Consider the following 14,963-nt stretch of genomic DNA (forward strand, 5'->3'; position numbering starts at 1 on the left):
CATAAGCGCCAAACTGACCAATTTATAAAGTGGCTATTAGCATTCTAAGCGTAAATTTCACCTTCATTATACCGACGTCTTCTACACAGGATTCTAAGGCGGGTAAGTATCCTCTTTCTCTGGTATAAGCGCTAAAGACCAATTCATAAAGAGGCCATTAGCATTCTAAATGCTTCTCCATTCTGTTTACAAAATTCTGAATTGAGTTTTTCCTGTTATATTTTTCTCCAGTAGTCTCAACCCATCAAGGACAAAGGAGTAAATAACAAAATTTATTGGAAATGTGAAATGTGCAAGAAATTTAAATGTTCTGCTCGTGCTATCACCATCGATGATAATATAGAAAAAGAGAGTGGTGACCACAATCATGCAGGAGATGGGGCTAAAGTCGAAGTTGCCAGAGTCCAAGAAAAAGTGAAAGAGGATGCAATCAATAGTCGGGATACACCCATTATATAGTGTCTTGTGTTTCAAAGGGGGTAAGTGGGGCTGTTGCGGTGAAACTCCCATCAATATCAAATATGAAGAGGAATATACGCAATATAACGAGCTAAGAAAAATGATGTCCCTGCTTTTGCCCGATTGCCAAGATGATCTTATCATCCCGAAGAATTTACAAAACTCACAAAGGAGAACTGTTTCTTATGTATGACTCGGGTCCCACAAGTGATCGTATATTGATTTTTTCGACACAGAGAAACCTCGATTTACTAGCACGCTCAAGAAACTGGTTCGCTGATGGTACCTTTAAGACGGTACCTTCAATTTTTTTTCAGTTGTATACAATACATGGTGTGCATTCAGGAAGTACCATACCCCTCGTTTATGCACTATTACCGAACAAATACTCAAGAGACCTACAAAAGATTCCTGCAGATTGTAAAAGAAAAAATCCCAACATTTGAGCCAGCCACAATAATGATAGACTTTGAATTGGCCATGATTAGAGCTATAGAGCATGAATTTCCAAGGACAAAATGCCGTGGCTGTTTTTTTTTCATTTTTGTAAATCCATTTATCGCAAAATTCAAGAAAATGGCTTCAAAGTACGGTACGACACCGATGCTGAATTTGCTATTCAGGTTCGCCTGTTATCTGCGTTAGCATTTGTACCAGTTTTCAAGGTCGAAGTAACATTTGAATATTTAATTGAAAATGAAGTTTTTCCGTTGAAATTCAAAGTGTGGTTGGCTCTTTTGAAGATACATGGATCGGCGGCGATAGAAATAACCGTAGACGTGCTCCTTTCTTTAAACATGAATTATGGAACTCTTTTGATTATGTCAAGGAAGAAATGCCCAAGGCGAACAATGCAGTCGAGGGCTGGGATTACGGTTTCGAACGGCAATTAAGTACTTGTCATCCATCCATCTGGAAATTTATGCAAGGATTACAACGAGAACAAAGTCTACAGGAGCTATGAATTGAACAATATTTGGGAGGTGTTGGTATTCCTGTGCGCAAAAAGAAGTATCGTGACTGCAAAAAGGTTACAAACCATTGTAATAAATTATGACGAAGAGAGGCCTGTCGAAGAATATCTACGAAGTGTAGCATACAACATTTCATTTTAATTGATTAAATTTTAATACTGTATTTCATTCTGAATGATAATATTTTTATACATACAATAAAATTATAACCTTTGTATTTTTTTATTCCTTCATTTACAATAAATTTTTAACATTTGTGTTTGTCAACCCAAAAGGATATATTTTTCCTTGAAATACATGAAAATTTTTCCATTCAATTTTCTCGACAAAATAGATATCAGTTTTCGAGAAATATGGGATTCGAGAAAATGATAGTTCGAGAAATTATTTTTTGAGCAATTGAGTTCGAGAATTTGACTTTCGATAAATTGCATTCGAGAAATTTACCTAAAATCATTTTGTTCATTGGTTGTATGGCACTGTGAACAACAAATTGTAAAAACATGTAAAAAAAAAAGTGTCAAAAGACTTGTACAAAAATACTTGTCACCCACTAAAATATCCCATTCTCTCTAGCATTAGTGTCAGAGAAAACAGGTTATAATGATATGGGGATAACGCGCTCACGATGTCCTGATTGTCTCAAGATTCTTGAAAGTCCAAAAATATTTTTGTTTCGCTTTTTCTGAATTACTTTTTTCAAAACTAAATGCTTAGATCTCCGAGAAGACTGAAACAAATTCAATGAAACTTTAACAGCGTGTAGTACAACTATATACAGTATCTTTATTTTGACATTAAGAAAATCATTTTTTATTAATTTTTTTTTTTAAATGACATTATGATTTTTTCAACAGCAGAAAAAATTAACTTACAAGATCGAATTTCCAAATTTTCCCATGAAGGAATTTTCATTATTAATTGTAGAATAAGTGGTAAAAATTTGAAGCAAATCCCTTCAATCATAAGGTAGAAATAGCCATTTACTTTATCATGAGGCTTATGGTGTCAGCACTCCCCTTAAGGGAGTTTTATCCACAAGCTCAAACTAAGGTAACATCAGCACCTTACAGACTGCGTCCAAATTCCATCCCAAATGACAAATTTTTTAAAGCAATTTGTATTTTTTTCTAACATACAAACCTGAGGTCTTTACATATGGGATTAACTTTCAGGAAGCTGGAAGTCCGGCCGTTAAACTTTTGCAAGGTTGATTATGGTAACAGTTACCGATGGTAGGGGTGGAAGCACCGCCCACCAAGTCGGTATACATTCAGTTCTACGCAGTTTACCTTTTGGCCCAGGTAAGAGGATGAGGGGTGGTAAGAGGTGGGCCCTTAATGTAAAGACCTCAGGTTTGTAAGTTAGCAAAAATAGAAGTTACTATAAAAATTTGTCATTTGTTCCCACACAAATACAAACCCTCAGTCTTTACATATGGGAGACTTACTTTTTGAGGGAGAATTCCAAGTAAATCTGTGAACTGACTGGTAGTTCGGCTCACCTGGGTACTCTCTTCCTGGTCATGAAAGAGCAAAGGAAGATCATACCTCTGATCTATTGAACAGGTGAATGTTCAATAACCAGACTTCTGGGCATTTCGAATTAAAGGAATGTAATATCCTTGATTCGAAAAGGTTTGGATGAACCCACAGTGTCAGAGACTATAAAGCTAAGAATAACCAACTGGTTTGCTCATAGTCAGTCCCACACTCCCCTTGCTAGAGAGAAGGTGGTATTTGTATCTACTAATCAAAACAGTTACATTATTGATAAGATACTCAGACATCTAGATCACCTAATTGCAAGCCAGTCCTACACACACACCTCCTCCTAGCAGCTGCACACCTTAGGCGAGATGCAACCTGTCCCTCAAGAGCTGGGTGCACTAAATAGCTCATTGAGCATCCACCAAAGGATCCAAGGAAAAGGAGTCCAAGGACCTGTGGGCAACGTCCCAAGGTAAAAGGAGATGAATGTGATCTGCACGATTACATTCCACCCTATTACTTGACCGACAGGTTCTTCCTGAATGCAATGGACAGACCGATGACCCTGGCCTCAAGAAGTTGCGGGGTACACTCATTTGATCATCTCACTAGTCAGATAAATGACAGTTTGGACACAGTTTCTCAGCCAACTCAAAGGTAACGAACGAGTCGTTAGCACTGTTGAAAGTCTAGTCCTCACAGAGGCAACATAGACGTCATACTGTTATTGGCACCACAGGACCAAGGAAGTGGAATAATCCATCTCACTGAACACTTTTGAAACATAGAATGATGAAAGGCATAAGCTCCCAGGTTGAAACAAAACTGAAGAAGATGGTCTCTGTCCTGGATCACCTTCACCCAAGAACTTGCCAGTACCAGCCAGTCGTTGAGGTATCCGAGAATGAGAATTCCTTGAGAATGAGCCCAAGTCGAAACCAGAGTGAACACCCTTGTGAACACCTGAGGGGCGATCGAGTGGCCGAAGCATAGAACCTTGAACTGATAAACTGTCTCTCCTGGAACGAAACAAAGGAACTTGCGAGATGACTGGTGAATTGGGTTCTGGAAGTAGGCATCCTTCAGGTCTATTGTCAACATGAAGCCGTTCTGTCTGACGTCAGCTAGAACTGTACGGGCAGTTTCCATTTTGAAATGAGTCTTCCTGATGAACAGATTCAGAGTTGACAGGTCGATAACTAGTCTCCAGGCACCTGATGCCTTCTCTACCAGGAAAACTCAACTGTAGAAACCCATGGAAGGATCCTTCACTACTTCCACGACTCCTTTCACATAATCTTCACTTTGTTCTGAAGAGCCAGATCCTTTGGCAAGCCTGGAAGGTATGCCCTTTGACAGAGAGGACGATCTGTGAGAGGAGGACGAACGTTGAAAGGGAGTAGATATCCTACCTGAAGAACATCTACTACCCAATCTTCCACTCCTAGCTTTTGCCAAGTTGCCCAATGGCTCGCCAGGCAGCCCCCCACCACCAAAGGCAGCGGATGGGGAGGGGCACCCTCTCTAGCACTTCACTCCTCTAGCTCTACCTCTGCCTCTCCGTGAGCCTCTAGATGGTAGCAGTTGAAAAGACACTGCTAAGAGGTCTTAGCATTCTTAGATGATTGTCACTCTCTACGAGGACCCATTGAAGTCTGAGGTTTCCTCTGCTGTCTCACTCTAGCCATGATGGGACAAGCAGGACCCAACGATTTAGGGACCGCTTGCAGAACCAGACAGTCGTCGTCGTCGTCAGCTCTTCACCTATCAATTGCAGCCTGAACCAGATCCTTTGGGAACAGGGAAGAAGATTCCAGTAAGGTTCCACTCCTTAACACTAGCATGGACTCAGGGCTGATATATCTGGACACCCTAGAAAGAGCAGGAAGAATCCTGACAAGAACATATACATTCCAACACCACCTGATAGGAAAAAGGTAATTATAGACAATACATCTGGGTCAGTTAAGCATTATTTGTTTGTTCATTTTGAATGCCAATTGCACCTTACTGCAAGAGGGTGTAAGCTAACTTTAACAGTAGGAAAGATTCACCCCAAATAATTAATAATTTAAATGGAATGAAAACGACAAAATACCAGTTAGGATAGATTTTGTTTTTCATTGAGAGGAGCAGACCCTAAAACTGTTAAGTTGAGGTGCCACTACCAGAGAATAATGAGACTTTTAACTAAATAAAACTACAAGTTCACAGCCTGATAATACCACGAGTATCAATACAGTTGACCCCCAAATTTTAGGTTTATGGATTTGATGAATTGCAGTTTTCAAAAATCATTAAAAATTTCTATGACCCTTGTAGCCATTTGCACAAACCCACATATGACTCAGGCAACCTAGAAATGTGAAGAAAAAACTGAAAAAAAGTTTTAGTTATCATAAATGCATAAAATGCACATACCATTTTTAACAATAATTATATCATAAAAAATTAAAGTTTTGAATTTATTAGATCAAATAGACAACCCTCCAAGATTACATAAAACCCAAATTTCATTAATACATACAGTATAAGCATTGCTAAAGGGAATTCAAAAAGTTCCAAAAGTGAAATATTTAACTCTTCTCTGGAGATATTGCAAGACTTACTTGGTGTTCTGGTATTTCTGGACTGAGAGACATGTTAAGAATGGATGCTGTTATTGAAGTCCACAGTTTTGCTGCATTGATTTTATTGTAACCACCTGAAATGCAATAAACAGTTTTACAATGAATGTAAGCTTTTCTTTTTAATGATAAGTTTTGTAAATGGTGTTCACTACATAAATACTAAACATAACTTCATTCAAATATTAACCAATATACCATATTATACTTACCTCCTCCAAGGAAGAGAGTTGGCTTATTGAGATTCAACACATGTCGGATAGCAGATTTGAACCCCTCTGGTGTGACATTTGCCCCTCCAAGGGGATCACCACTAATTACATCAGCACCACACTGACATACGATTGCATCTGGCATGTATACTTCACATAAGTTGTACAGAGTGCTAAAAAATAAGAAATACTTGATCACATACTGATATCATTCTATCAAAACTATGCAGTATTTTTAAACTATTAAATCAACAGTAAAACCAAAAAATCCCCTGACAATACAATCCTTGAGTCACATTAACCTTGTAAGCAGATGGCCTCAAGTTGACAGCAGACTCAGAAGTAGAGTTCTTGGAAGAATTTGAAGGAAAAAAAAAAAAAAAACACTACCTAGCTGATGATAACAAGGAAGGAAGGAAAGGAGAATATCCAGTTGGAAAGATGGCCATGTGGATAGCAATGGAAAAGTGTACAGTTGACCCCTGCCTATTCGCAGTTCCGGATTCACGGCGTCTCCTATTTGCAGATTTCTCTGTGGAACATATATACACATTATTCACGGAAAATTCGCCTATTCGGGGTATTTTTCATAGAGAAATATTCACAAATTACTATATTTTGATAGTGTAGTTGCTGTTGAGTCCTCAAGGAGTTACCCCTCCATGGTATGCCAGAGCTCCATGATGACTAGACTAATATCAAAGAAATATATTTTATTCTGATCTTGCAGCCGGGTATTGTGTCGTAATGATAAACACTATGACACGTGATGGAGTATAATGGACTGAAGATGAGAGGGCATTTTCCCTTATCTTCAGCAAGGCTGAACCCAGTTTTCCAACATCAAAACCTGCAAGAAGGAAAAGTGACTATTGTGCATGCACGTCCACCATCTTGTTTACGACCAGGCCAGTGAAAGACCAGGATCCATTACCTCTCTAGTCAACATAGAGTGCGTACGTCAAGCCAGTGCTCCGCACTAAAATCACTTCAATTCTCAATTTTTTCATCTGTGAGGATCATTGAAACACCTGAACCTGAAAGTTAAGTGCTTATTTTTAAGCTCCAGTTAAAAATTGTTAGTTTAAACTGTGAGACAGGTGTTTAATTTGTGTATGAAAGCCGGAAACTGGCCCTGGTTTTGCAAGCACATGGTTCATGCTGCTTTCTCACAATCTCTGTTTGCTGTTTGTGAAAAGCACAAAATTGGAAGAATTTGTCATTCTATTTAGAAGTTTTAACTAAAGAAATGTTCCACAATTTATTATTAATTTAGATAATCCTTTCAGATAATGATGTCTACAATACCATAGGCACTACCCTACATGAGATGGTAGCCTAAAAGATTCAGTGAGAATAATTTAGACTATGGTAGATGTTGTCTGTAACCTATAACCTAGGATTTAAATAACCTGGATTTTAAGTAGTAACCTAAATTATGGTAAATAAGAACCTTTTAAGACATATCCTTTTATAGTCCTAGGCAGCAGCCTAGTTTACAACAAAGACCCTACGATTTGAAAAACAGGCTACAGATTTTTTCCCTTTATATAGCCTGTATACTTAAGCACTGCATTTTCTCTCCCAATGGTAAGTACCTAATAGAGAAAAACCATGACCAAAATTGTACATGAGGAGTTCAGAGACAGGGCAGCATTCCCTAATACAGAATGGTGCCCAATACCACCTTTGCCAGACATGGAGAAACCTCAAAATGAAAAACTCTCTTACCTGGGAATAGAGCATAAAAGCTATAGAAGACACCCTTCACCAAGTCAGCGGAAAATGGATCTATACTCCCATTATGAATAAAACCCAACTTGCTCACTGAGTAACTAGAAAACGGGGGCCAATGACAGAACTAAAACCATTTGCCACAGTCCCCCCGTTTTCCAAAGTTCCACTAGTGACAGTACATACCATAGCATCAAGCTACAAGCTGTTTGATTGGCTACTTCCAACCCCTTTAGCCAATAGCATGTTGTCACGGAGGGTGAGAGAGAGAGAGAGAGAGAGAGAGAGAGAGAGAGAGAGAGAGAGAGAGAGAGAGAGAGAGAGAGAGAGAGAGAGAGAGAGAGAGAGGTGGGGGTGAACATCGTTTTTTATACAGTACATATTACGATGATAACGGATCAATATTGAAGGATCTTACTTTAACATTTGATTGATATTGTGCTCTGTTTACATTAATACTGTATCGTTTAAAAATTAATAAATCTTTTTTTATCATAAAAATGTATTTAGTCATGAAAATAACATGAAAATACAATAATTAGTGAATATTTATCGATGAAAAAATTCACAAATTACCGAATTTTCTGCAAATAATTTGGGGATAAGTTCCACAAAAAAAATCTGCAAATCAGTGAAGCCACGAATCCTGAACTGCGAATAGGCAGGGGTCAACTGTATATATATGTATATAAAGTAATCTTGCAATTATCCAAATCAGAACCTGGGCCCTGTCAGATATGTGCAAAATCCAGACAAGGCCAGGTGAAAAACTCTACGGGTGTTCAACAGCAACTCCATACCCTTACTTCCCCTACCTTGTCAATACCGTATAACCAAACACCCAATATGCTTAGAAACAACAACCATCACACTTTAAACTGAAAACTTGGGGCAAAAGGCAATTAGCTAGCTTATTTAACCATATTTGTAACAAAATATATCTTACACAACACTCAATATAGTAGATTACACTACTGGATATATCTTTTTATCATTTTGCCCAAACCTACTATATGACACAATCATTAGAATGAATCTTACAAAAAAATAGCAAACAATTTCTTTTTCATCTTGCCCAAACACAATTTTTAAAATACATAATACATACACAAAAAATCAAACCCTTTTATTCTTATTTTCCACAAACCCTCTTTAAAACACATCATACACAAAATAAAAAGGTGAACCCACAAATATAAAAGTACTGTTTTTCTGTCACTTACCTAAGTGCGCCTGCCCCTGGTGCTTATGATGGCCAAACTATTAAAAACTTGTGAGGAGGTTTACAAGTCCTCCTCCACCTCCTTCCTCTCCTCTAGTTCGACTGTGAAGTTGAGATCGGCATCATCTTCTTCCTCTGCTTCCTTTGACTCCCCGGAGATGTTAAGTAGTGATAGTTGGAAACATAGAGGTGCCTAGAGGGTCAGGGTCATCACAGTGGGGCAGCGTCACATCAGATTCTTGGCTGAAGGAGCCCAACATATCAACAAAGGCTGCAGGCGTATTCGCTTGCGGTTCCAAGGTGAAGGACTGAGTTACCAAAGAAGTGGATGACGATGGGCTTGCACCCAAGCCCATTCCATATCCTGAATTCCTCTTGGGGAGCATGGACAGCATCTCTGATATGCTGAAGCTCAATTACAATCTCATGGGGGTTATCCTTAATACTGTCCGTGATCTCCTCACGGAATTCTGAAAATACTGCAAGCAGAATTTTAGCAAGCTGAACTTCCTATCAGGGAAGCCTGCACAAACTGATGAGCCCAGGCAGTTGTATAATCACTGCCTGGCAATATAGAAAGTACAGCAAGCAGAATTTTCCTGTTAGGGAAGCCTGCATGAATTGATTCAGCCAAGGCAGTCGCATCACCACTGCCTGGAAGTATAGAAAGTACAGCAAGCAGGAATTTCCTACCAAGGAAGCCTGCATGAACTGATTGAGCCAAGGCAGTATAGAAATCCAGGATAAACCACTACCCCTTAAAAGGTACAGACACTTCAGATGGGGTCGGGTAGACCCTATCAGTGTCCCCTCACTACAAGATTGCTGCTTAGGAAAGGTAGATTCTTATTTGAAGTATCTCTCTCATGTAAAGCAGAGGACTGTTCCCTAGATCTTCCACATTCAGAAGGGAAATTTCAGTGGCTATATCCACTTCATGTCGGGTATCAGTGACCCCTCTCCCAAGGAAAGACTATTCATCTCCAGCGGAAGGGTTGAATTGGAGGTTAATAAAATCCGCTGCTTTTGGAGTATTGGCCCAAATGTGGATTCTGTTCGGAGAGGAATGGAAACACACTGCCATATTTCTGCTGGAATGATGTACACTAGTCTCCTTCTTCCGTACTCCTATTGAAACCTATAATTCATATAGACAGCTTAAAAAGGAGCTCTTTCATCATTTACATTTGCTGCCAAAATCATGCTGCATATTTCACACATGTCCAGCTACCAACCAAATTCTCCTTCATTCTTTAAGGGGCTGGCTCATGGCAGGTAGTTATGAGCCTTTTCCACAGGTGAAAAACAGACTGAGAAATTCACTGTAGGAACAAGTGTTTAATAAAAACTACCTAGTGCTAGCTACCTATATTACTGTATTGGTCACAAACACTTCAAATTAACCCAGGCCTACATGGCCACAAGCACATGTCCACAGAATGAAGTAAGGAAGCATGATCAGTGGGCCATATCAATAACATAGTAGTAATGAATTAAATTATTAATTAACAATTACTACAATAACATTGCCTTAAAAGATTTACTAACAAATGCTTCTTAACTCAATTACAACCAAACTAAATGGATCTCCATACTGTAAACTTCTACACATTTCATAACCTTTGATTACCTGGTCTATCACTAAGCACCAGGTAAAGGTTATGTAGCCTATAAGCTATGTTAGTTGGTACATAAATAAAATCAATAATTAGCAGAATTATCATACCAAAAATATATACAATCAGTATCTCTAAGATTTTAAATTGTTCAGCAAACATCAGCATTACAAATAAGTACTTTTGTATTCCTTTAGGAAAAAGACAAATGTCACAATAATTTTCTCAACACCTGTGATGTCACTACCAGTGAAGTAATACCCATAGATCCGCATAAATGTATTTCCTTTAACACTTGAAAAGAACCCCGATATTAAGGATAACTGGGGGACTGTCAATATCACAAAAACCATTTAGTTTGATTATAAAATACTACAAAGGAAATACTGGCCTTTAGTATACAGTACATCAAGGCTTGTAAGTCATGCACGATCGGAAACTACGATCATGTCTCGTAAACAAGAAGTTAGGCTAACCCGATTTATCCTTTCAGTAACTTCAAATTATCTATCAATGTTAAAAAGGTCACTGCATAATAAGTTTCAATAACAAAATTGTCTAATATTAACGCTAATTTTCACTTTGTCAAACAAGAAAAAATAGCACAGCAATTACAGCATAGCCTAGCAATCTACTCCTAACTTCTTGCTTTGCAAAAGGCCTACTGGCTCCCAATTTAAAGAAGTATATGCCTTCCCATTAAAATTTTAAGGAATTAAAACTTTTCACTGGGTCTTAAAACTAATTACTTAGCTTGAGTGATGTAATGATGCTCAAAAATGCAAAGTTGAACACAATTCCTGGGGCACAACCTGGGGATTAGTGAACTCTTGGACAGACCAGAGTATTATGAGGAAGATGGCCAACATATACTGTTGTCACATCTGTGCGAGTGGGATGTAGAGAGAGCCGAGGCAGTCGTTGTATGACAGGAGACAGAGTCTTCCTGTCCAGAGTCCTTTACAGTAAACACCCGTATTCGCGGGGGATACATACCACACCCCCCACGAATAGCTAAAATCCGCGAATACTTGAAACCCCTTTAAAAACACTTAGAACTGCCTATTTGGATACTTCAAACACAAAAAAAAAACTATAAAAATGCTTATATCTGAGTATTTTAATAGTTTTATCACAAAAAGTGCATCCAGTCATGAAAATAATATGAAAATACAGTAATTAGTGAATATTTCACAGTTGAAAATACCGCGAATGGGCGAATCTTCTGCGAATAATGTTTATATATGTTCCATAGTGAAATAAGCGAATAGGCGAGTCCACAAATTGTGAGACCGCGAATGGGGGCTGTTACTGTATATTCTATCAGTGTGCCAACAAGCACTATTCTGGCCGAGACCAACTATAAGAGAAATCTTTGTAAGTGGTTGGTCTGTCTTATGGTGCCTATGTCAAAACCTGTATTTTAAGTCTTATTCACTATTTTTTCATGTGTTTAGGAAAAACAACTACACCAAAGTGATACTCATGTTACTTGGTGGTGTAATGTATAGGCAGCTTGCTTTTTTTTTTATACAGTGTATTTATACAGTATATCTTGTTATAAACATGGGAAAATAAGCTAGCTAATTACCTTTTGCATGTAAAAATTTCCATTTAAAGTTTGATGGTTGTTGTTTATAAGCATATTTTTTACAGCATAGACACCTCATCCTCGGAGTTCTCCCAGGCTCCATAAGATAGAAATTTTTTTTATTGAAAATCATTAGTCAGTGACCTTTAATAGTGAGAGATATTTTGTGGTTACCTATAGAAGAAATCATGTTAGCCCAAATTGTTGGTTATGAAATATATAACCATGATAGTAGTTCCCAACTGTGCCTGACTTACAAGCCTTGGTGTTTACTAAAGACCACTTTTTCCTTTGTAATATAAATCAACCTATATGGATTTTGTGATGTAGAAAGTTCCCCAGTTATCCTTAATATCAGGATCTTTTAAGGAAATACATTCAAATGAATCTCCTGCTAACGGGTATTATTCTGCCAATAGTGGCATTACAGGTACACATATTACCAAAAATTGTGATGATGCTTGTCTCTTTCTTAAAGGAATATAAAAGGTACATTTTTGTAATGACGAGCTTTGTCAAACAAATTAAAATCTAAAGAGATACTGATTTAATTTAAATTTTGGTGCAATAATTCCAATCAGTAAGTCTAATTATGTACAAAGTAACATAGCCTATAACCTTTACCTGGTGCTTAGGAATGGACTGGGCAAACAAAGTTATACAAATGTATAAAAGTACTTTGTATAGGTACCTAGGCAGTTTTGTCTTGAGTTTAGAAGTTCTTGTGAGAAAATACTTCAAGGTAATGTTATTGTAGTAATTGTGAGTTAATATTTTAACACATTACTACTGTTTTATGGATATAACCCACTGACCATGAAACCTAACAGCATACTATATACATGTACTTGAGGCCATGTCAACCCGTTTAATTCTGAAATGTTTCATTATACATAGCTAACACTAGGTAGTTTTTAATAAACACTTGTCTCTTTTATCTGTACTGCACTGCTTTAACACAGGGCCTACAGATCACCTGCACCTCAGGAATTGCTCAATTCATAACCACCTGCCATGAGCACAGCCCTTGAAGGGATAAAGAATTTAGTGGGTTGCCGGACATGTTTGATATATGCAACATGCTCCTGGCAGCAAATTTAATTGATGAAAGAACTCACTTTAAGCTGTCTCTGTGAGTCACAGGTTATAGTAGGAGTACAGAGGGAGGAGACTACATCTCTCTGGCAGAGTGAGTTGCTATCCCTCTCAGGGCAAAATCAATTTGGTAAAATTTATTTACTAGGAGCTGAGCCATTTCATCACCTGTCAATTTCTTTTGTAAGCTCCTTTGAGGACAAACAGCAGCTACACTGTCAAGAAACACGTTTTGATGTAGGAAAATTCTATTTTTGGTAGACAACTGTGTCCTCAAACCCACCCATTTTCCCTGATCAAAGGGCATGGGACTTGGATAAACATTTGTCTTGCACAGACCTGTGTGTAAAGAGGAAAACAGCCGACATACACGCTGTTGCCACATCTGTGTGAGAAAGGTGAAGGGAAAACCAAGGCAGCCACTGTAGACAAGAGACAGGGCCCTCTTGTCTTGAGTCCTTTATATTCTATCACTGTGCCAACGAGCACTATTCTGGCTGAGACCAACTAGAAAGAATTCTTTGAGATTGGTTGGTCTGTCTTATGGACCCCTGGGGGACCATAAGAGAAACTCCTTTGAGGACTCAAAACAACTATCAAAAATAGGTTTTTTTCTACATTAAAACCTTTTTTAGTTTTTACGATTATGCAGTATTGACAAGGTAGGAGGAGTAAGGGTCAGGGGATTTTGTTTACCCATAGATATTTATTTTGGCCTTATCCGGATTTTGCCCCTACCCAGCAGGGTCTTGGCTCTGTTACTGCGATGAGGTTACTATGGTGTAATTAGCACTGTCACCCACCACAAGTAAAATTATTTATAGTAAAAAAGGAATGAATACGAAACTGAAACTCTGAAAAAAAAAAAAAAATTTTAACTCTGAAATGTTCCAAAGTCTAAGAATTTCTGGGACCTGTTAATCACTCAGCGGACACACAGAGTGATTTAGCAAACTAATGAGGACCTACAGAAATGTAGGTACACACACCAACCTACAAGAGCCATCTGATCATTTTCCTTTTATTTCTGCAATTGGAATGATGCATCTAAGATCTGTTTATTAGGCATGAACAGGCTGTCATTAATGGGATTCTGATGAAATAAATAAAAGCAATTACTATAATGTCATATTTCAGCCATGAGAATGAATGAAGAAATATTAATATAAAATATTTGGTTCACCTTTAATAAATACATATATAACAATTAAAATACAGTATTGATATTAATGGAAAAATACAGTGGATAAATCTTGTGCACAGAAAATAAAATTCAAAATTAATCATGCAGAAAAAGCAAAGTACTCCTGTTTCAGATATCTCATAATTGACAGTACAGTATACCACGGTATTTCAGTAAGTGCCCTGAAACGAGGTAAGGCTATCAAGAAACGTACAAGGCTAGCCAACCTAATTCTTAGGCACTCCCCCACCTTCTGATATCATCTAAGGACTAGTATCAAACACACAGGCCTACCCAAATCTAACCTTGGCATATACAGTAGGACACTGGTGATTTTTGGACAATTTTTTAAAAATTGCATCTTACATGGCAGAAAGTATGCCACTATACTGAACTTCTTGTAGAGAAACAAGAACTAAAAAATCAGTTCTCAATGTCCAAATACAGTAAACCTACAAATGATTGTCCACTATCTTATTTAATATCAAAGACTAACTTAAATACTGTACCTTTCAAATAGATGAACGAATTGCTTATTTGAAATCCCAGCTTTATATGGAATATTAATAGCATGATACCGCCCTTTTCCTAAACCTATGCTCTTTTCATCTCCAGTCCCAGGGAAAAAGCCTGCCTCCATCTGATGAAGGGACAGAGTGACAACTTTGGGGCTGAATAAGAAAGCATTCTCCACCCCATCTCCTGTAAGAGGAAATCTCTTAAAAAGAAGCTAGAACTTAATATATACAAAATAAACAAG

The 14,963-nt window shown here is 37.8% G+C and overlaps 1 protein-coding gene across 4 annotated transcripts in view; it reads right to left on the bottom strand.

Moving 5' to 3' along the window:
* Nucleotides 1–14,963, bottom strand: part of LOC136852888 (histone deacetylase 8-like) — a 70,474-nt gene that overhangs the window by 14,347 nt on the left and 41,164 nt on the right. For 3 of the 4 annotated variants that reach the window (XM_067127828.1, XM_067127818.1, XM_067127837.1), the window contains exons 6-8: nt 14,713–14,905; nt 5,763–5,935; nt 5,533–5,627 (exon numbers count right to left, since the gene is read on the bottom strand). In XM_067127828.1, coding sequence (XP_066983929.1) covers nt 5,533–5,627; nt 5,763–5,935; nt 14,713–14,905 — 461 coding nt within the window. Of the gene's footprint in view, nt 1–5,532; nt 5,628–5,762; nt 5,936–6,152; nt 6,295–14,712; nt 14,906–14,963 lie in introns of all 4 variants that reach the window. The other variant, XM_067127845.1, reaches the window with a different exon arrangement.

The sequence above is a fragment of the Macrobrachium rosenbergii genome, chromosome 3, assembly GCF_040412425.1.
Source record: "Macrobrachium rosenbergii isolate ZJJX-2024 chromosome 3, ASM4041242v1, whole genome shotgun sequence".
NCBI classification, from domain to species: Eukaryota; Metazoa; Arthropoda; class Malacostraca; order Decapoda; family Palaemonidae; genus Macrobrachium; species Macrobrachium rosenbergii.